This window comes from Gigantopelta aegis, chromosome 12, assembly GCF_016097555.1.
Source record: "Gigantopelta aegis isolate Gae_Host chromosome 12, Gae_host_genome, whole genome shotgun sequence".
Lineage (NCBI taxonomy): Eukaryota > Metazoa > Mollusca > Gastropoda > Neomphalida > Peltospiridae > Gigantopelta > Gigantopelta aegis.
Genome location: NC_054710.1, coordinates 29,571,122 through 29,593,146, shown reverse-complemented (window position 1 = coordinate 29,593,146; position 22,025 = coordinate 29,571,122). Strand labels below are relative to the sequence as shown.

At 37.6% G+C, this 22,025-nt stretch overlaps 1 protein-coding gene and 1 long non-coding RNA gene across 16 annotated transcripts in view; one reads left to right on the top strand and one right to left on the bottom strand.

The window, feature by feature from the left end:
• Positions 1–8,043: 8,043 nt before the first annotated feature.
• On the top strand, positions 8,044–9,252 carry LOC121386176. The gene is made up of 2 exons (XR_005959597.1): positions 8,044–8,939; positions 9,024–9,252. It is a non-coding gene; the product is annotated as an uncharacterized LOC121386176 (long non-coding RNA).
• A 1,016-nt stretch (positions 9,253–10,268) lies between these two features.
• Positions 10,269–22,025, bottom strand: part of LOC121386174 (rho guanine nucleotide exchange factor 11-like) — a 178,999-nt gene continuing 167,242 nt past the window's right edge. For 14 of the 15 annotated variants that reach the window (XM_041516978.1, XM_041516973.1, XM_041516976.1 and 11 more), the window contains 4 exons: positions 21,691–21,826; positions 16,692–16,807; positions 13,005–13,236; positions 10,269–11,362 (listed from right to left, as the gene is read on the bottom strand). In XM_041516978.1, the coding sequence (XP_041372912.1) occupies positions 10,431–11,362; positions 13,005–13,236; positions 16,692–16,807; positions 21,691–21,826 (1,416 nt within the window). In that variant the 3' untranslated portion in view covers positions 10,269–10,430. The remainder of the gene's footprint in view (positions 11,363–13,004; positions 13,237–16,691; positions 16,808–21,690; positions 21,827–22,025) is intronic. The other variant, XM_041516980.1, reaches the window with a different exon arrangement.

Below are 22,025 nucleotides of genomic sequence, written 5' to 3'. Positions count from 1 at the left end.
TTGATTGTGATAGTTAATACATCCGTTTACGACGATCGTATCGGGGCCCACCTCGTGTGGAAAGATGTTTACAAGTTGTTGAAAGATGACAGTGTATCACCTGACAGTGTATCACCTGACTCTACAGACGTTGGCAGCATCTGTATGGTGTTATCAAGGCGTCTGCAAGGGTTAAGTTCGTCAAGGTATCATCTGGCTTTATAGACGCTGGCAGCATCTGTATATTGTTATCAAGGCGACTACAATTGTTGAATTCGTTCAAGGTATCTGGCTGTATAGACGTTGGCAGCATCTGTATGGTGTTATCAGGGCGATTGTATGGGTTGAATTCGTCTAAGGTATCATCTGACTCTACAGACGTTGGCAGCATCTGTATGGTGTTATCAAGGCGACTGCAAGGGTTGAATTCGTTCACGTATCTGGCTGTATAGACGTCGGCAGCATCTGCATGGTGTTACCAAGGCGACTGTAAGGGTTGAATTCGCCCAAGGTATCATCTGGCTCTACAGACGTTGGCAGCATCTATATGGTGTTATCAAGCCGACTGCAAGGGTTAAATTCGTCCAAGGTATCACCTGGCTCTACAGACGTTGGCAGCATCTGTATGGTGTTATCAAGGCGACTGCAAGGGTTGAATTCGTCTAAGGTATCATTTCGCGCTATAGACGTTGGCAGCATCTGTATGGTGTTATCAAGGCAACTGTAAGGGTTGAATTCGTCCAAGGTATCATCTGGCTCTATAGACGTTGGCAGCGTCTGTATGGTGTTATCAAGACGACTGCAAGGGTTGAATTCGTTCTAGGTATCAGCTGGCTCTATAGACGTTGGCAGCATCTGCTGGTGTTATCAAGGCGACTGCAAGGGTTGAATTCGTCTAAAGTATCATTTCGCTCTATAGACGTTGGCAGCATCTGTATGGAGTTATCAAGGCGACTGTAAGGGTTGAATTCGTCCAAGATAGCATCTGGCTCTATAGACGTTGGCAGTCTCTGTATGGTGTTATCAAGGCGACTGCAAGGGTTGAATTCGTCCAAGGTATCATTTCGCTCTATAGACGTTGGCAGCATCTGTATGGAGTTATCAAGGCGACTGTAAGGGTTGAATTCGTCCAAGATATCATCTGGCTCTATAGACGTTGGCAGTCTCTGTATGGTGTTATCAAGGCGACTGCAAGGGTTGAATTCGTTCTAGGTATCATCTGGCTCTATAGACGTTGGCAGTCTCTGTATGGTGTTATCAAGGCGACTGTAAGGGTTGATTTCATCAAAGGTATCATCTGACTCTATAGACGTTGGCAGCATCTGTATGGTGTTACCAAGGCGACTACAAGGGTTGAATTCGTTCAAGGTATCATCTGGCTCTACAGACGTTGGCAGTATCTGTATATTGTTATCAAGACGACTGTAAGGGTTGAATTCGTCTAAGGTATATTTTGTGAGCTGGAGATAGATCATTATTTGGATGCCACAATCAGATATGTTATCGTCTTGGACGACCTGGTGTCACTAGCTGGCAAGACCCTCACATCAATTATCAGTTTACTGAAGGGAGTTACCACAGAAACCTCTCAATTAGCTAGAATTGCAGAATAAGCCTATGTTCAGTTAAATTTGGGGGTACTCTATGTAATGTGGGTGGGACAGGGCTCAATGCTATCACAATGCATGTGGGTCAATCTATCGGTTCTGTTTGTTAGGTCTGGAGTTTGCCACACGTTGAGGGTACCAATGGGAGGGTTACTTTTAACCCATGTTAATCCAATGGAACTACGTGCGCCAGAGCCATCAGTTTAACCACTACTCGGGATATGTGGGGGTCTTCCACAAAAAAATAATAATTAAAAAACATTGTCATTTTAAAGTTAGTTAGTTTTGTTTAATGATACCATGTTTAATGATATCAGCCATTCAATGTTAGACGTTTGGTAATTTCGACTTGTAGTCTTCAGAAGACACTTGCTACATTTCCCCATTCTCAGCAAGGAATCCTTTATATGCACTTCCCCACAAACATGACAACACATACCACAGATCAGCCTTTGATATACCAGTCATGAGGTACTGGTTGGAACGGGAAAAATAATCAGAAAATTGGTCTATCGAGGTTCGATCCTGTGACCGAAGCAGCTCGGTGACCTGTTTACTGACTGAGGTAGATCCTGCCCCAACCCACCCTCCAACAAATTTCATTTTAAGCAAAATTAAAGACTTGTTTTAAATGGTGTCTTGTTGAAATATATATGGAGTGGTAATTGCTGCCTCTGCCGTTCCAGCTCCCTTGCCCCTGCCACTTGCCAAAGTTAAAAGTTTACATTGTTTCATTGATTTATTAATTATAGGCTATTGGATGTCAAACATTTGGTAATTTTCGAAACGTAGTCTTAGCGGAATGAATGAATGAATGTTGAACGACGACCCAGCACGAACAATACATTGGCTATGGAGTGTTAAATATCACAGATAATTAACGAATTAATGTTTAACGACGCCCCAGCACAAATATATATATATACATGATCAGTGCTGTCCGGTGTATCGGCGCACCTAAGCATTCAAGGACCATTTTCTATGTGAACACTGTGAAATACTTAATAAAATGTGTCTCTCACCAATGAAGCTGTGCATAATCTGAAATACACTACAAATTGGTTTATGTCTGTAGTAAATAAACATTTTAAAATGGTGCATAAATATAGGCACCCCCTTGTATCCGAAACCATTTGCATGTCCGGTGATTCGGCGCAGTAGATGTGGATCGTTGACCCCGCTATTTATAGACCGCCCATGACCTCACTTTTAGCCCTAAACGCTACACTATTGTCCCAGAATTATTTTAGTACTTTTTTGTTTTGTCTTGTTAAAAATATTACTATGAAAATGAACGATCACACATGACCCATCTCATGATCAGTTTCGGAATCGTTTTCTTGAGTGGCACAATACTGCAGATGCATAAATGTTCATTATCATTCATGGCTAAGATGCCTACATGGATTTTATTTTTCTCGGGTAGATTGTGCACACACTGGATCTTATTTCGCTTTTATTTTTTATAACAATGTGACAATTGTGAACTGAAATGACTGTCAATTAAGGTGTAAAACTTTCGTTTTATTTGCATTTGTCTGTGTTTTCCTTTTCAATTTAAATAAAAATAACCGAACAAAAATAATTACATTTATACTGTTTACTATAATTTTAAAAATGCGGGAAAGGTGTTTAAGACTGGTTTTAACGTTCTTAATATCAATAAGGCTGACCTACTTCGCGTTTATATACACGAAAACAGGTGAATGATTTATTTTTAAATTATGATATAATTATTGATAATTTAAAAAAAAAAATTAATTGCACCCTTAACAAATATATTGATACTTGATTAACCATTTAAAAAAAGGAATTGAACTTTAATTCGTTAAAAACACCGAGAAGATGACAACTTCCTAAGCGTACATAAGCAAAATACCAAGTTCGCCGAATCACCGGACGCGCCGATACACCGGACACGGTTGTATGTATATATGTGTATGTATATATGTATGTGTGTGTATATATATATATATATATATATGTGTGTGTATATATATATATATATATATATATATATATATATATATATATATATATATATATGTATATATATATATGTATATATATATATATATATATATATATATATATATGTATATATATATATATATATATATATGTATATATATATATATATATATGTATATATATATATATATATAAAAATACATCGGCTATTGAGTGTCAAATATCACAAATGATTAACGAATTAATGTTTAACGACGCGCCAGCACAAAAATTATAGCGGCTATTGAGTGTCAGATATCACAGATAATTAACGAATTAATGTTTAACGACACCACAGCACAAAAATACACTTGCTAATGGGTGTCACACAGACAATTAAAGCACGAAGTGGTGAACAACATCAGTATAAAAATTCAAGAGGTAAATTAATACAGTGTAAAGAACTGTGCAAAAAATACAAAAATCACACATAATTAAAATTAAAAATTAGAATAAAAGTCAGTATCTTGAAGAAAATGCACCAAAAATTCAGGATGGAATCGAAATAATTCCATCACATTTCTTCGTCCAAATATATATTTTCTAGTTTCTCTTACAGGAGTACACTCAACCAAAATGTAGCGTACCGTCACGAGTACACGGACAGTGCTGACACTGAGGTGGAGAATCCTGGTTCAAGATAAATGAATGTGTCAAGCATGTATGACACAAGACTATTTCATCCTTCCTGCACCACCTATAGGATTGTCACTTTCTCAAGACTGGCCCGACATAACGAAGCTTGTTAGCAACCACACCGTTCTAATCATCTTACCAAGTCAAAAAGACAAAGTTAATATCAACCCTAGCATGAGGCAAATCCAAAGCAGACTTGACAGCTGAATCTGCCTTTTCATTACCCTTGATGCCAACATGGCTGGGCACTCAACAAAATACAATGTCTTTGTTGGCAATGGATAAAAGGACGCACTTTCGTTGTAACCATCCTAATTAAGGGATGTTCCAGCTTCATATTACGTAAAACCTGTAAACACGAAAGTGAATCGGTAAAGATAATAAATTTAGATGCAATAGAATCCTTGATTTCTTCCAAGACTTTATTGACTGGCCAAACTTCAGCACTAATTTAAAGATTGATGCGGAGTTAGGAAATCTTATGGAATTAATTGTCTGATTGAAAAACTGTAGCACAAGCCACCGTCTTTGTAAACAGGAATGTAATCACAGTACCAGTCTTGAATGTCTATGAAATATTTGTTTATATAGAAACAGCATTTGTACGATCGTTCTTAAGATGCGCAAGATCAAGTAGAATTTTAGATGGTGTAATACACCAAGGTGGTAAAACAAAATATGAAGGATTCCAAAGTGTCTGTCAAATCAATGTTGGAAACTTGACCAAAAAAACAACCCCCCCCCCCCCCCCCCAAAAAAAACAAAAAAACACACATAAAAACCCCAACAAAACCCCCACAAAAAAACAACAACAACAAACCAACCAAAGAAACAAAAAAACAAACAAAAAAACTCGCTTAATGCGAAGACAAAATGTCAGGATAGCATTCGGTCTTGCACCAAACAACTTCAAATATTTATTATCAAACACTGCTGTATGTCTACGATGTTTCGGTGTCGGTAATGATTGAATTTTGGTGACATACTGCAGAGAAAACTTTGCACGTCTAGCACCGTGTGCATCAACGTACATGTTCAAGCTCAAAAGAGGTTCTAAAAGCACCAAGACAAAGCCCAAAGCCCTGGTTGTGTATATGATCTAGCATCTGCAAGTAAGACTTGCGTGCCGACTCATACACAATGCATCCATACTCAAGTTTTGACTTCACAAGAGATTGTACAGACGAAGCATAACCTTTCGGTCTGCTCCCCATTCTGTATTACCAGTAACTTCTAAAATATTGAGAGATTTTAACTTCTTTTTTTAAAACATATTTAAGATGGGGCACAAAAGATAGCTTCCTGTCAAATATAACCCCAAGACATTTGGTCTCCTCCACAAATTGAATCAGATTTTTGTCCAGAAATAAGTCTTACAAAGAAATGGTTTATTTAACGACGCACTCAACACATTTTATTTCCGGTTATATGGCGTAAAACATATGGTTGTGGTCCACACAGATATTGAGAGGAAACCCGCGGTCGCCACTTCATGGGCTACTCTTTTCGATTAGCAGCAAGGGATCTTTTATATGCACCATCCCATAGACAGGATAACACATATCACGGCCGTTGACGTACCAGTCGTGGTGCATTGGCTGGAGCGAGAAATAGCGCAAAGGGCCCGCTGACAGGGATCGATCCCAAACCGACCGTGCATCAAGCGAGCGCTGTAGCGCTGGACTATGCCTTGCCCCCAGAAATAGTCTTAGAGGAAACCCGCTATAATTTTCCATTAGCAGCATGGGATCTTTTATGTGCACTTTCTCACTTGGGTGTATACTACCAAATCAAATCCCATAGATGACAATAGTTACATATGCAGCAACAACGCCTACCTGCAGCATATCAATCGACATAAACACGACAGATATAAATACTACCACCCCTCCCCTTTAAAGTGAATCAGGAAAAAATTGGGGGTCAAGCTGCTGAAATAATGGGTAGTGTCTACGAATACACTAGTTCCGCACAAAATTTGAGTACTTTTTTTTACCCGAGGTACCCCATACATGTTTCAAGCACAAGGCTACTTGACAGTGGTACTAGATGAAATAAAATTGCATACATTTTTTGCACAGATGAAACTTTTTTTTTTTTTTACAACCAACACTCCCATTTATCACCAATCACAGGACTTGTGATGTTAACTTCTCTATCAAAACTTTGTTGCACCTCGAACTTTGACCCAGCTGGAAGTTATTTGGTTTAGTACTACCACTAGACAGCACATACTACAGCCTTTGATACAGCAGTCGCGGGTCACTGGATAGGATGGAAAGAAGCCCAGTCAGAGAATGATGAGTCCATTAAAGTGGTTTGATCCGATGACGCAAAGCACCTCAGCCGAGCATTCTACAGACCGAGCTAGATCCCGTTCCCGAAAGAATACGAGGAAGGAAATGTTTTATTTAACGACGCACTCAACACATTTTATTTACGGTTATATGGCATCAGACATATGGTTAAGGACCACACAGCTATTGACTGAGGAAACTCACTGTCGCCACTTCATGGGCTACTCTTTTCGATTAGCAGCAAGGGATCTTTTATATTCACCATCCCACAGGCAGGATAGTACAAACCACGGCCTTTGTTACACCAGATGTGGAGCACTGGCTGGAACGAGAAATAGCCCAATGGGTCCATCGACAGGGATCTATCCCAGACTGACCGTGCATCAAGTGAACGCTTTACCACTGGGATACGTCCCACCCTCCGAAAGAAGAAAAAGAACAAAACTTGAGTTTTAAATTAAATATGTTGGTTTATTCCTTTTGGGCAGACACCTCTGAGAGTACACAACAGCATTAACATTTTTAAAAAATAAAAAATGTACAACAAGACACTGACATGGTTATTGTTGCATGGTTAGCCAGCTGTACAATACTGAGAAAGATAAAAACATAATCCGATCGTGAGGTTTTTTCTATGGTTTAAGTAATAATTCGTCCCTAACATCTCGGGAGTTCACCTCTGATGACTTCCTTCGAAGATGCATGAATGTCTTCTGCTGTCGACCGAACAATGTCAAACCGCTGTCATATCAGAGAGATGTTTGCCTGGAATACTTTAATACATATCCATTTGCATTCATTAATATCTTTATATATATATATATACACGTTTATGTACAGCTGGTGTGAAAATCATCTACGAACTTGGTAACAGATTAATAGTTAACTCTATTGGTTAGCACTGATCTGCTAATAAAAAAAAAAAAAAAAAACCCCACAAAAAAACCTGTCTATAACATAGTTATATGACCTATGAAGTTAGGGCAATGCGAGCGACAAGTTCTTGCTCATATTTCCAGTGTCACCTGCGACAAAGGTACGATCATAAAAAAAACTACCAGGGCTGCATCTGAAAATAGCTGCATATTCGCATATCAATTGCAATTCAGTTTGTTACAACTTTTAACAACGTCTAAACTTAATGATCCTCCCTTCTGAAATCTGAAAATCGTTGCTATTATAGTGTTTAAAATTATTTGTTTCGAATAATTTCGAAGGATCTTCAATAGCAATAATTGCTTTTCTTGGTACAGAGGGAAAGAAAGAAATGTTTTATTTAACGACGCACTCAACACATTTTATTTACGGTTATATGGCGTCAGACATATGGTTACGGACCACACAGATTTTGAGAGGAAACCCGCTGTCGCCACTACATGGGCTACTCTTCCGATTAGCAGCAAGGGATCTTTTATTTGCGCTTCCCACAGGCAGGATAGCACAAACCATGGCCTTTGTTGAACCAGTTATGGATCACTGGTGGGTGCAAGTGGTTTACACCTACCCATTGAGCCTTGCGGAGCACTCACTCAGGGTTTGGAGTCGGTATCTGGATTAAAAATCCCATGCCTCTACTGGGATCCGAACCCAGTACCTACCAGCCTGTAGACCGATGGCCTAACCACGACGCCACCAAGGCCTGGTACAGAGGGACAAAATGGTATATGGTTTTGAAACTAAAACAGCTACGAATTGTAATATATAGTCAACAAAATTAATTAAGAGTCTGTAGATGGTTGTGGTAATTTGTTTTCACTATAAACTGTTGTTTAAATCATTAAGTTAAAGAACATGCCATGCTGACACTTTACAATAAAAGAAGCTGGGTGTTTTTTGTTTTTTTTAAATTCAATGAAGAATGCTGAAAATATTTTCTGGTCCTTAATTTTGTTAAGTATAATTATACATAAAGCTATTCAAATATGTGATGTAATTTGTATTGGTTTAATGCTATAGGGTTCTGTACAAATATGCAAATAACCGATGCTATAAAACGATATGCAATAAAGTGGATTCGACACTATATTGAAATATATATTTTGCATATTAATAATTTTGTGGACAAAACACTTTTTCCCTGGAGTATGTTTAACGTGTTCTGTTGAACCTTTTCATGAAAGGATATTGTGAATATTAAATATTTTACAGACAGAACAAGGTTTGTATGATTGTTTAACGTGTCCTGTTGAACCTTTTCATTAAAGGATATTGTGAATATTAAATATTTTACAGACAGAACAAGGTTTGTATGATTGTTTAACGTGTCCTGTTGAACCTTTTCATTAAAGGATATTGTGAATATTAAATATTTTACAGACAGAACAAGGTTTGTATGATTGTTTAACGTGTCCTGTTGAACCTTTTCATTAAAGGATATTGTGAATATTAAATATTTTACAGACAGAACAAGGTTTGTATGATTGTTTAACGTGTCCTGTTGAACCTTTTCATTAAAGGATATTGTGAATATTAAATATTTTACAGACAGAACAAGATTTGTGTGATTTTTTGCCTATAATGGTAATCTATTATTAAAAAAACAAAAAATAAAGTTGAAAAGGTCAGTTTAAGTATCTAACCAGTGCATACTTAACAGAACGCAAATTTAACAGGAATGCATGCTTCCGTAAATCTCAGGTTTTGGGTCATTAGTGTAAGATTATGAGATATCCTTAAAAAAAAATACAATAATAATAATAATAATAATAATAATAAAAATAAAATCCTCTAATTCAATGCCTGCATAATACTTCAATTTACATTTTGTATCACCTTGTTTCATACTGCAGTGTTAACAACAACACGTAAGTAAACAACAGTTAACATAATGATGTAAGGCACAGTACGCGAATCAACGGTAAAGTCGGCTAGATGTAGATGTGTGTGTGGCTACCTGGCCGGTTTAAAGGACTGCACGTGCAGAGAGTACTACGACCAGTCAGTCAAAGCTTTAATCGATGCAGTAGGTTCGAATCCCGACAACTGACACTTGTGTATTTTTAAATACATTTACTTGGTCGTCGTTTCTGCTGGTCGATATTAACTGGTCTCTGAATGAAGGATGTCAATATTACACACAAAAAGTCCTTCATTTTGTTCAAATTCCGACAACTGACACTTGTGTGTTTTAAATACATTTACTTGGTCAATGTTTTTGCTGATCGATATTAACTGGTCTCTGAGCCAAGAGGACAACATTTCACATAAACTGACTTTCAGTTTGCTTGTCGGTTGCGAGACCACAAAGTTATGAGAGTTTAGTGAATTAGGCTAATTCATTAAACTCCACAACTTTGCGATCTCGCAGTGCAATGCTAAAAGACTTGTTTAACAGAGCCTAAGAGACCTTTGTGAATTAGGACCCTGGACAGTTCTGATAACTGTTCACAACGTAACATATTGACAGCTCTATTTAACCGACATGCAAACAGAAAAATGGTTCTTGTAAAATCTTGCGTCCTGGTACAGATTTTGAAAAAGCAACTATTGGTTTCTAGCTGGCTCTACCGTTGAGTTGTGTACTGTGACTATTCAAATACAGATTAATTAACAGAGTCAGCACCGAGAAATTTGGACCAATAGGAGACTGGGAAAACAAGGGACATAACCCACACAATTTGCATAATCAACATTTTGTAAGCATAAAATACTTTTAATTAATAAAGGTATTAAAATGGTTCCTGTGATGATCTTGGAACTCTGGACATCACAATTAATAAAAAAAAGAAAAAGAAAGAGAGGAATAATTCAATTTAATATCTTGCATATTTTATAAACAGACTATTATTACTTGTACATTAACAATTAATGCCAAACTATACAGATAAGGGCATCAGGGTATATGTTATATATGTACAGGTATGGATAGTGATATATATATGTATATATATATATATTTTTTTTATATTTCTATAGGGCCCGTTGGTTTTGCCTGCCTTTCGTCTGCTGTATCCGCAGTTGATTCCGAATCACACTTTTCACTTTTTTCCTGGCCAACTTTGCCGACGTCCATTAGTGTCAGCTGCTCCGGTTTTGTCACAGCATCTAAATCCGTTTCCCCGGATTCGAGCGAATTAGGAATAACACTGACGTCAGGGTCAAGGTCAAGGTCACTAGCACCACCTTCGTCCAGGTCTGTTGTCATGGACCCCTGTACGCCATCGTTGTTGTCGTCGACGACACCGCCACCATAATCGGCCGCCACGGGAGGGTCTGAGGTCAGAGTTTCTGACGACGACTCCGTTTCCATGGCAACCTGCGATACGGAGGAGGGCTCCTCCTCTCCGCCACCAAAGAATTCCGCTTCCTCCACGACGGTGGCGCAGTTTCCCGGCTTTTCCAAATCGTTATTGTTCACTCTGTTATCGTCCGTCGTTATCTCGATGCCGTCGGTGACGTCATGATAGTTGTCGTCGTCACTGTCGCTCATTTTTGCATGCAGTTCTCTTTCAGCGTTTTCCACGTCTTGCGTTTCTTTATCCGACTCATTCTCTGCTTCCAGTTTCATCGTCTTCTCCACCCTGTCGACTTCCCGCAGCACTTCCTCTACCGATTTCTCAACATCCTTCTCTCTCTCTTTCTCCGTTTCACCTCCTCCTCCTTCTTCTTGTGCTTTCAGCACTTCAGTGTCCTTAGTATCAACATCCAAATCCGTCACAGACTCCACGAATGGAGAGTTGGTTATCAGAGTGGTCTCCCTTACGATGGTTTCATTCGACTCGTTCGACATCAGGTTTTGAACTTCGGTGTCAGACATTTCGTCCACTCCGGGTCGAAGCATTTCCGCATCGCTCATCATGTTCCGAGCTTCCTCGGAAATTTTGGAGACCATGTCTGAAAGAAATAACAAACTCAGAATTAACAGTTGCTGGTTGTGTTTTCAATTTTATTGATTTCTGTCAAACGTGTCAGCAGAGGAGATGGATTACTTGGGCTATAAACCTGTATTAAGACCTTTTTCTATAGTTTATACGCAAAAGAGCACAAGGTTTCTGCCACTGGGTACGAAGGGTAAAGAAAGAAAGAAATGTTTTATTTAACGACACACTCAACACATTTTATTTACGGTTATATGGCGTCAGACATATGGTTAAGGACCACACAAATTTTGAGAGGAAACCCGCTGTCGCCACTACATGGGCTACTCTTTCCGATTAGCAGCAAGGGATCTTTTATTTGCGCTTCCCACAGGCAGGATAGCACAAACCATGGGCTTTGATGAACCAGTTATGGATCACTGGTCGGTGCAAGTGGTTTACACCTACCCATTGAGCCTTGCGGAGCACTCACTCAGGGTTTGGAGTCGGTATCTGGATTAAAAATCCCATGCCTCGACTAGGATCCGAACCCAGTACCTACCAGCCTGTAGACCGATGGCCTAACCACTACGCCACCGAGGCCGGTTACGAAGGGTAAAATTACGTAACCTAAAATCTTGGAAATTAATGGATAAATGTTTATAATTTTTAGAAAGATTATAATAAGAGAACGGCTGTTTCAAAGTTGTCAAACCACATAAAATGCAGTGTTCAATTTCAAAAAATTTCAAACCCATAACCACCTATTAAGGACATTTATAACCTGTTCTGGTTTTCACGGCTAGCTCTGAACCTTGCCAAATTGGCCAATTGCGAATTTTGAAAGCAGTTGACGAATTTTATTTTAGTTTGGCGAAATAATTTAATGTAATAATTGACATTTTTAAAGAAAATAACTGACAGTTTCTTCAATTTTTGAAGTTTAATAGACAATTTGGAGAATTGATTTGCTCACCCACAGCTAGCCCAGTTTTTATTACGTACCCTCAAATACGTTTTTGGCAGAAAGCTTGTAAAAGTACTCTTCAAATTATACATAGTAATCCACTTGCGAAAACGCATGTACGGAAAAGCACATTTCTGCACACGGAACCACCCACAATAAATCTTGTTAATGGAATGCAGGCTTAATTAAGTCTTTTCACCCTTAAACATAGCAACATATTATATCAAAAGAAAATAAATGGAATTAGTTTCTTTAAAAAATCTAATTAACCATGACTATATATATTTTACCATAGTAAAAAAACTGCAACATGCTCCTTTAAAGGAACTGACCCTAGTTTCAACCCGTGAAAATTAACACGAAGTTCAGTTAATCTACAAACCTGTAACACATTTGGATAAAGTTACAATTGAGTGAAACATGAGTCTGTGACTTAGGATGACCAAAAACACTTTGAATGTACGGAAATGGATAATATAAACAATTAAATCTTTATGGCGATGGTAGTTATTTACTAGCCCAAAACTGAATATTACTAGTCATGGGAGTGAGGCTACCATAATCTAGAAGCCCTGATTATGTCTGCTGACCACAGATTTTTTCCATAGTAAAACATTGGAACATCGTGTCTCTTTAAAAAAAAAACCTCTTCAACTTACCATCGACCATCTCGTTTCCCCCAGCCCCCATCGCCCCCCCCCCTTCAACTCACCATCGACTGTCTCGTTTCCCTCGGCCCCCATTGCGCCCCCCGCCTCTTCCTCCTCCGTGGTCTCCGAGATGGACGACGCGACCGACACGAAGCTAGCCGGGCGACTCTGCGGCGTTGGCATGATGCCCATGGCGGCACGCTGCAGCTCTCGCAACTTGTTCAGCTTGGCCTGCGCCTCACGCAGCTCCTCTCTCAGGTGACCTCGCTCGTCCTCTTTACTGTTCACCGCGGCCTAAGGAAGGAACGAAAAAAAGAGTAAAGTTTGTTTTGTTTAATGACGCCACTAGAGCACATTGATTTTTTTATCTTATCATCGGCTATTGGATGTCAAACATATGGTCATTCTAAAAGTTTTTTTTAAGTTGAAACCGGCTATCGCCACATAGGCTACTCTTTTATGACAGGCAGCAAAGGATCTTTTATTTGCGCTTTCCACAGGCAGGATAGCACAAACCGTGGCCTTTGTTGAACCAGCTATGGATCACTGGTCGGTGCAAGTGGTTTTACACCTACCCATTGAGCCTTGCGGAGCACTCACTCAGGGTTTGGAGTCGGTATCTGGATTAAAAATCCAATGCCTCGACTGGGATCCGAACCTAGTACCTACCAGCCTGTAGACCGATGGCCTAACCACGACGCCACCGAGGCCGGTACCATGGAAGGAAGGAAGGAAGGAAGGAAGGAAGGAAATATTTTATTTAACAAAAGAAAGTTTGTTTTGTTTAACGACACCACTAGAGCACATTGATTTATTAATCATTGGCTACTGGATGTCAAACATATGGTAATTTTGACAGTCACAAAGAAGAAACCTGCTACATTTTTTCATTAGTAGCAATCTTTTATATGCACTATCCCACAGACAGGATAGCACATGCCACGGCCTTTGATATACCAGTTGTGGTACACTGGCTGGAACAAAAAATAACCCAATGAGCCCACCGACAGGGATCGATCCCAAACTGACCACGCATCAAGCAAGCGCTTTACCACTGGTCTATGTTCCTCCCCTTATTTAATGCAAGGTCGAACCTGTCTGTTAGAATGAACCACACGTTAACCCCTCTCTTGGATATCCAGGCGTCCATTTACTAACACATCCAAGATGGAAGGAAGGAAATGTTTTCTTTAACGATGCACTCAACATATTTTGTTTACGGTTATGTGGCGTCAGACATATGGTCAAGGACCACATAGATATTGAGAGAGGAAACCCACTGTTGCCACTTCATGGGCTACTCTTTTCGGTTAGCAGCAAGGGATCTTTTATATGCACCATCCCACACAGGATAGTACATACCACGGCCTTTGTTACACCAGTAGTGAAGCACTGGCTGGAACAAGAAATAGCCCACAGCCTGGTCAAAAACAGAACAAATCTTCTGAGGTCAAGGGTCAGAACTCTGTCAAACTTGGATGAATTTCAGGTTCAACAGAGTTATGTCCTTAGAATAAATCTGAATGAATGCCTATTTGATCTGAACATAACTTACAACTAAAATCCAAACCAGATTGTTAACAACAACAATAAATTACTCTCGTATCTTTAATTAGTTAGATTTTCCCCACATTTTCTCCAGACAAAAACTGGTGATAAAAACCATTACAGTGACACAGATTCCACATATCTACTTTGTGAGATCGCATAGGGCAAAATACATGCAGTTTTCTTCGGTCTGCCATTTTTCTGTTTATGGATACCCTGCATGAGGGGTGGAAGCCTAATAAGTATGTGACATAATTAATCTGACATCATGATGAATGTGTTATACATTGGCGCATGTTATGACATTTTTAGATTACGCCATATCGATCCACCCCTCTTGAAGAGTATTCCATAAACTAGCAAAATGGCAGATGGCAGAAAACTGCATGTAATTTGCCCTATGCGATCTCAGCGAAGTCGATATCGGTGACATCGTTACAGTTTCGTATGTGGAATCTGTGTCACTGTAATGTTTTTTTTCAGGATTTGTGGCTGGACAAAATTTGGGGTAAATCTAATGGTAATTTAAGGTAGGAGAGTAATTTATCGTAGTTGTTAACAATTTGGTTCAGACTTAAGGCCCCCACAAATCTCTTAAGTTCAAGAGACATAACTCTGTCAAACTTGGATAAAATTCTATTTTTGACAGTGTTACGGCCCTTGAATAAATTCCCATGAACATAAAACTTGAATCTGGCCATGCTAAAAATGAGCAAATACATATGAAAGTTAAACTTGATCCGTAACAGTACATGATAAAGCTATACACAAACATTCAACTCAATATCTTGATGCATTGCGAAAAAGAAGAAATAGTTTATTTAACAATGCTCTCAACAAATTTTATTTATGGTTATATGGCGTCAAACATATATGGTTAACGATCACACAGATATTGAGAGAGGAAACCCAGTTGCCACTTCATGGGCTACTCTTTACGATTAGCAGCAAGGAATCTTTTATATGCACCATCCCACAGACAGGGTAGTATATACCACGGCCTTTGATATACCAGTCGTGGTGCATTGGCTGGAATGAGAAATATCCCAATGGGCCCACTAACGGGGATCGATCCAATATCGACCGAGCGCCTTACCACTGGGCTAAGTCCCGACCCAGCATTGCAAAAAAAAACAACCAAAAAAGCAAAAAAACAACACACCCACCCCTCAAAAACCCAAAACAAAACACACCCACCCCTCAAAAAACCCAAAACAAAACACACCCACCCCTCAAAAAAACAATACAAAACACACCCACCCCTCAAAAAAAAAAAAAAAAAAAAATCCCACAAAGTCCCGAAAACAATATGTAGGAGAGATGAAAGCTATCCCTCCAGTTGAACTGGTAGGGGGATTAACAAGCTATTTCAGAGTACTACATAAGCAAATACATGTGCCCTACCAGGTCCCACAGATCTCCTAAGTTCAAGGGCTATAATTCTGTGAAACCGTGATAAATTCAATGTCTGACAAGAGCTATGAGCCTTGAATAAATTTCCATGAATGTCAACCTTGATTTGGCCGTAACTGGCCTCGGTACAGGGTACCAGCTCCAACCCAGAGTGATTTCTTAAGGGCTCAATGGGTAGGTGCAAGGCCACTACACTCTCTTCTCTCTCACTAACCACTAACCAACTAACAACTAACCCAATGTCCTGAACAGACAGCTCAGATAGCTGAGGTGTGTGCCCAGAACAGCATGCTTGAACCTTAATTGGATATAAGCAAAACAAAATTAATTGCAATGAAATAAAATGAAATGATTTGGCCGTAACTCTTGTTGAATATGGGTAAATCCCCATGAAAGTGAAACTTGGATCTGTAACTCTGATAAACTGATACACAAAATTTCAGCCCAGTATCTTGAGGCACTGTGGAAAAAAAAGATCCGGAAAATTATGTGTGAGACAGACAGACAGACAGACAGACACAGACAGAGAGACAGACAAAGACAGAAAGACAGACAGACAGGACGGAGCCAAAACCTATAGTCCACTCTGGTTGGACTGAGAAGATACTAAAAATGAGAAATAGCCCAATGGGCATACCGACAGGGATCAATCCCAGACCGACTGCACACCAGGTGAGTCCTTTGTCATAAAAGACGGGCGTATGAAAAAAAACTTACATAATGTGAGAAGAAAAAAAAAAGACAGACCTGAAAGTGAAATATTAACATGAAAAGAATAGAAAACCTACCAACAAGTTTGTCAATATTTGATTCATTCTGGTCGCCATGTCTCGGAGTTGATCCATCGGTATCGGAATCGACGCTTTCTGCTGCTCTCCCTTTGGAGAAGCCAGCTGTGCCGACACTATTATAAAAACAGAATTAAAGTCACACGTGTTAACACAATTCATTTTCATTACAATCAACAAGGAGCAAACATTTTAACCATACCATTAGACACAATTTAGCAGAAGTCATTACCAAAGAAGACAAAAGCAAAAAAAAAACTTTGAAAAATTAAAATAATATATATATTTAAAAGAAAATTAGTTTTCAATGAACGTTTAACCATGCCATGTCAAACAGCATGCAAAACAAATGATCTCGTCAAAAATGACTTGGGTGAAAAGTAAAATAACCAAATAACCCCCACCCACCCCAAAAAAAAATCAAAGACTAAATAACAATGCGGTTAAGGTATAACCAATCAAAAACATTCATGTACAAGGAAAATAAAAAATAAAACAGAACAAACAAACAAACAAACCAACCAACCCTAGTAATGTCTATAATATCCGCAACCACCTACGTGTATGTAACTTATTTTACTTATTAATTAATTAATATTTGCTACGTATTAAACGTTAAATACTCCAAATATCACTGCGTTCATTGTACCCATCACCAAGCCAGATAAAATATGATATTATTATTATATTATATTAAAATAATTATTTAAATGTACTGATCATGCAGTCACATATATCTTTATATATGTAACCATGGCAACCCAGAACCCCATGAAGTTTAAACCTGCCAACATGCAATAGAATTTCAGTGAAGGTAAACAACTTTAAAGATAAAAAAGTACTTTAAAAGATAAAAAAAATAAACTTTAAATGACATAAATTAAGACATTAAACTCATCATTAATGCCTTGCCGCAAATCTCTAACTGGACTTCAATACCATTTAGTAACAAAAATATTATTTTGGAAAATAATCAGATTGAATAAAAAAAAAAATTGTTTACATAGTCAAGAGAATAGAGCAAATATTTTAAAGGTTATCAGTAATATTTGTATATCTCAAGTACAATGAGCCATGTAGTTAAAAAAAAAAAACACAAGCAAATAAAAAAACAAGAAAAAAACCCCTTCATTCCTAAGTAAATAATTTGTTTTCAGTAATTTCCTGACCAATTCACATAGGAAAAGTCATCAAATTTTAGTATATCCAAACTCAAGAAAAAGTCATATTTTAGTACATGTATATTTAAATTCTAGAAAAAGTCAAATTTCATTAGATTCAAACTCTAGAAAAAGTCAAATTTCATTAGATTCAAACTCTAGGAAAAGTCAAATTTCATTAGATTCAAACTCTAGGAAAAGTTAAATTTCATTAGATTCAAACTCCAGAAAAAGTCAAATGTTGTAGATTCACACTTTTTGTAACAAACCCAAGATGAATATCTACATGTACTGTCTGCAATAATTTGTTTTTAAAATTTTGATTAAGTGACATTTGTGGAACACATTGATAAATGAAATTTACAAAACAAAAATATCTTGTTTAAATAAGCAGCTGATAACTGCATGTACTGGGTATCTAACATTTTGAACTCATCTTTTCAAATTCAGTTAACAAATGTACTAAAGTACATATCTAACATTTTGAATTCAACTTTTCAAATTCAGTTAATAAACTTCCTGAAATTAGTATCTAATTGTTTAAACTCAACTTTTCAAATTCAGTTAATAAACGTACTGAAGTACATATCTAACATTTTGAACTCAACATGTCAAAAGTGGTTAATAAGCTCACTACAGTACATACACATGTACTTGTATCTAATGTTTTGAATTCAACTCTTCAAATTCAGTTAATAAGCTGACTACAGTAAACAATTTTACGTTGTTTGCTACAGTACGAATCTAACATTTTGAAAATATCTTTCAAAACTGAGTTAATAATAAGCTTACTACAGTATGAATCTAATATTTTATTTTGAAATAAATGCAAGCAAGCAAAGATAAGATTGATGCGAAACAAGATGAGATGAATACTGGCTGTCAACAAGAGACACTACAGTACTGCTGGTGTTATAAAGTCACGGTCCAATATGAGGCAACAGACCATTAAGTTTCAGTATCCTACCTCATTTTGAACATTCTGATAAGTAAATGGCCTACGTCACTTTTATGATTTCGTACAGCTAAGATAAAGCTTCAAAAATCTCTAGGCTGGCTTAAAGTATCCTTCAGATGAAAACCTAATATACAAATCGATATAAAAAAACCTGGGAGATTTAAAAAAAATTAAATAATAATAATAAATTAAATAATAAAATTTGCATATTATGATTAGTGGAATGCACAATGAAAAACCTAACATAAAAATATATACCAAAACAGGGAAGATTTAAAAAAACAAAAAAAATTAAATTAAAAAGAGTAAAATTAGAATATTACGATTAATGGAATACAAAATGGAAAATATAATATAAAAATATATACCGAAACCGGGGAGATTTAAAAAACAAAAACAAAAAAAATAATTTAAAATTAAAGAGTAAATTTAAAATATTACTATTAGCGAAATACACAATGGAAAAACTAACATAAAAATATATACCAAAACCGTGGAGATTTAAAAAACAAAAAACAAAAAATTTAAAATTAAAGAGTAAATTTAGAATATTACTATTAGCGAAATTCACAATGGAAAAACTAACATAAAAATATATACCAAACCCAGGCAGATTTTACAAAAATATTTTAAAAATTAAAGAGTAAAATAAGAGTATTACGATTAGTGTAATACACGATCTACAATCTGACTACAGTGTGTGGAGATTTGAGGCAGGCATTAATATTAAAGTGACCGTTCCACTCTGCTGCCTCTGTAAAACGTTTTTCACTAATAAAGACTTTCTAACAAGTAAAATTACGTTTCAAATAACCATCTCTTGTTTAGAATATCTGTTAGTGTATGTAATTACAGAGTAACTTATTTTAGCTTCAATGTATGATGACCTAGAGATCAAATGAGCGATTTTGTAATGTAGCTATGTGTGTTGTTGTCACATGAGTGACTACAAAAGTCACAACCTGCTAGCATACATTTGTGACTTTGCTTTAAAGGGACAGAACCTAGTTTTTAAACACTAAGCCATATTTTTTACTATTGGAGCCATTTATGATCATTGAAATCAAACATTACTTATATTTTATTCTTTAGATTATCCATTTCCGTAGAATTAGAAATGTTTTATTTTTAAAAACGATGTGCGTCTGAGAAGTAGCTGTTTATTAATTCGAGTTCTGGTCTATTTTTTAAGGATATTTCCTGTTTTTAACGTCACAGACTCGTCTTTCACTCTATTGTAACTTTATCCAAATGATAGAAAGAAATGTTTTATTTAACGACGCACTCAACACATTTTATTTACGGTTATATGGTGTCAGACATATGGTTAAGGACCACACAGATTTTGAGAGGAAACCCGCTGTCGCCACTACATGGGCTACTCTTCCGATTAGCAGCTAGGGGTCTTTTATTTGTGCTTCCCACAGGCAGGATAGCACAAACCATGGCCTTTGTTGAACCAGTTATGGATCACTGGTCAGTGCAAGTGGTTTACACATATCCACTGAGCCTTGCGGAGCACTCACTCAGGGTTTGGAGTCGGTATCTGGATTAAAAATCCCATGCCTCGACTGGGATACGAACCCAGTACCTACCGGCCTGTAGACCGATGGCCTACCACGACGCCACCAAGGCCGGTCTTTATCCAAATGAGTTACAGGTTTGTAAATTAACTAAACTTAGTGTTCATTGTGTACAGGTTAAAACTAGGGTCTGCCCTTTTAATCGGCCATCATAATCAGCCAATAGAAAAAGAAAGAAGCAAATATTTTATTTAACGACGCACTCAACACATTGTATTTGCGGTTATATGGCGTCGGACATATGGTTAAGGACCACACAGATATTGAGAGAGAAAACCCGCTGTCGACACTTCATAGGCAGCTCTTTTCAATTAGCAGCAAGGGATCTTTTATATGCACCATCCCACAGACAGGGTAGTACATACCACGGTCTTTGGTATACCAGTCGTGGTGTACTGGCTGGAACGAGAAATAGCCCAATGGGCCCACCAACGGGGATCGATCTCACACCGACCGTGCACTGAGTGAGCGCTGTACCACTGGGCTACGTCTCGCCCCATATCAGCCAATAGAAATGGTAGTTGCAGGATAAAATGTCTTTTTCTGGGTGCACTAATGTTTGTAGTAGCTCACACTTCAGTCTGGTTCTGCAGTCCGTCCCATCATTCTATAAACATGTCTTTTTCTGGGTGCACTAATGTTTGTAGTAGCTCACACTTCAGTCTGTTTCCTACAATAAAGTGAATCCTACTCATTTTTGTCTGCAGTCCGTCCCATCATTCTATAAACATGTCTTTTGGTAAATAATTTTAGTCTGGTCTGACGTACAAAGAAAAGTAAATGTGTTTTGAAAATGACAAAAATATACTATTTTTGTGTGTAACTTACAAAACAAGAAAACAATCGGTTCAGAAATAAATAACTTGTAGTAAATTCACTCATGTGACATCAGACGCATATAGCCTACATTACAAAATCGCTCATTGGACCTCTAGGTCATTATACAATGTGGCTGAAATACCAGAAATAATAGCTTTTCCTCTTACTTCTTATAGTCTGCTTGATAAAAATAATAACTAGTTAAAGACATCGGATATCTGCTTTATACTGTTCAGGCCGAATGAGAAATTCCAATCGGCAAATCCTCATGTTATTCCCATTCTTACCTTCACAGGATAAAGCAGATATCCGACGTCATTAACTAGTTATTCTCTATTTTAATTCTCAAAGACCTTGTGATATTCTAACGAAGAAAGGTTGAGTAATTTTGAGTTGTTAAAAAGGCTCTTGTTAGTTGTAGACGTGTTACAAAGGCAGCGGACTGTGGCCAGTCACGTCTAGAACGACGTTACACATACTGTGAGGGCTTGGAGGGGTGAGGGAGTTATAGTGACAGTTAATACGGCTCATCAGCTGATTGTTCTGCTCCATGGCGCTAACTACCAGCTGTCTCTCGTCACGATCATCCACATCGCAAATCTCGCCAGTCACACCCTGCCAAGAATGCCAGTCATAGGTCAGAGATCAAGTGAATATTTATTTTTTTATTTTATAATTTAAAAAAAAAAATTAACTGTTTAAAAGATAACACATTTTTTTTTTAAAGGCATATTGTCACAGACCACTGACCTATTTAATGGTCTAACAAAGTATTACCTGAACAAAAAGTAATTTCATTTGTCCCTAAATGTAC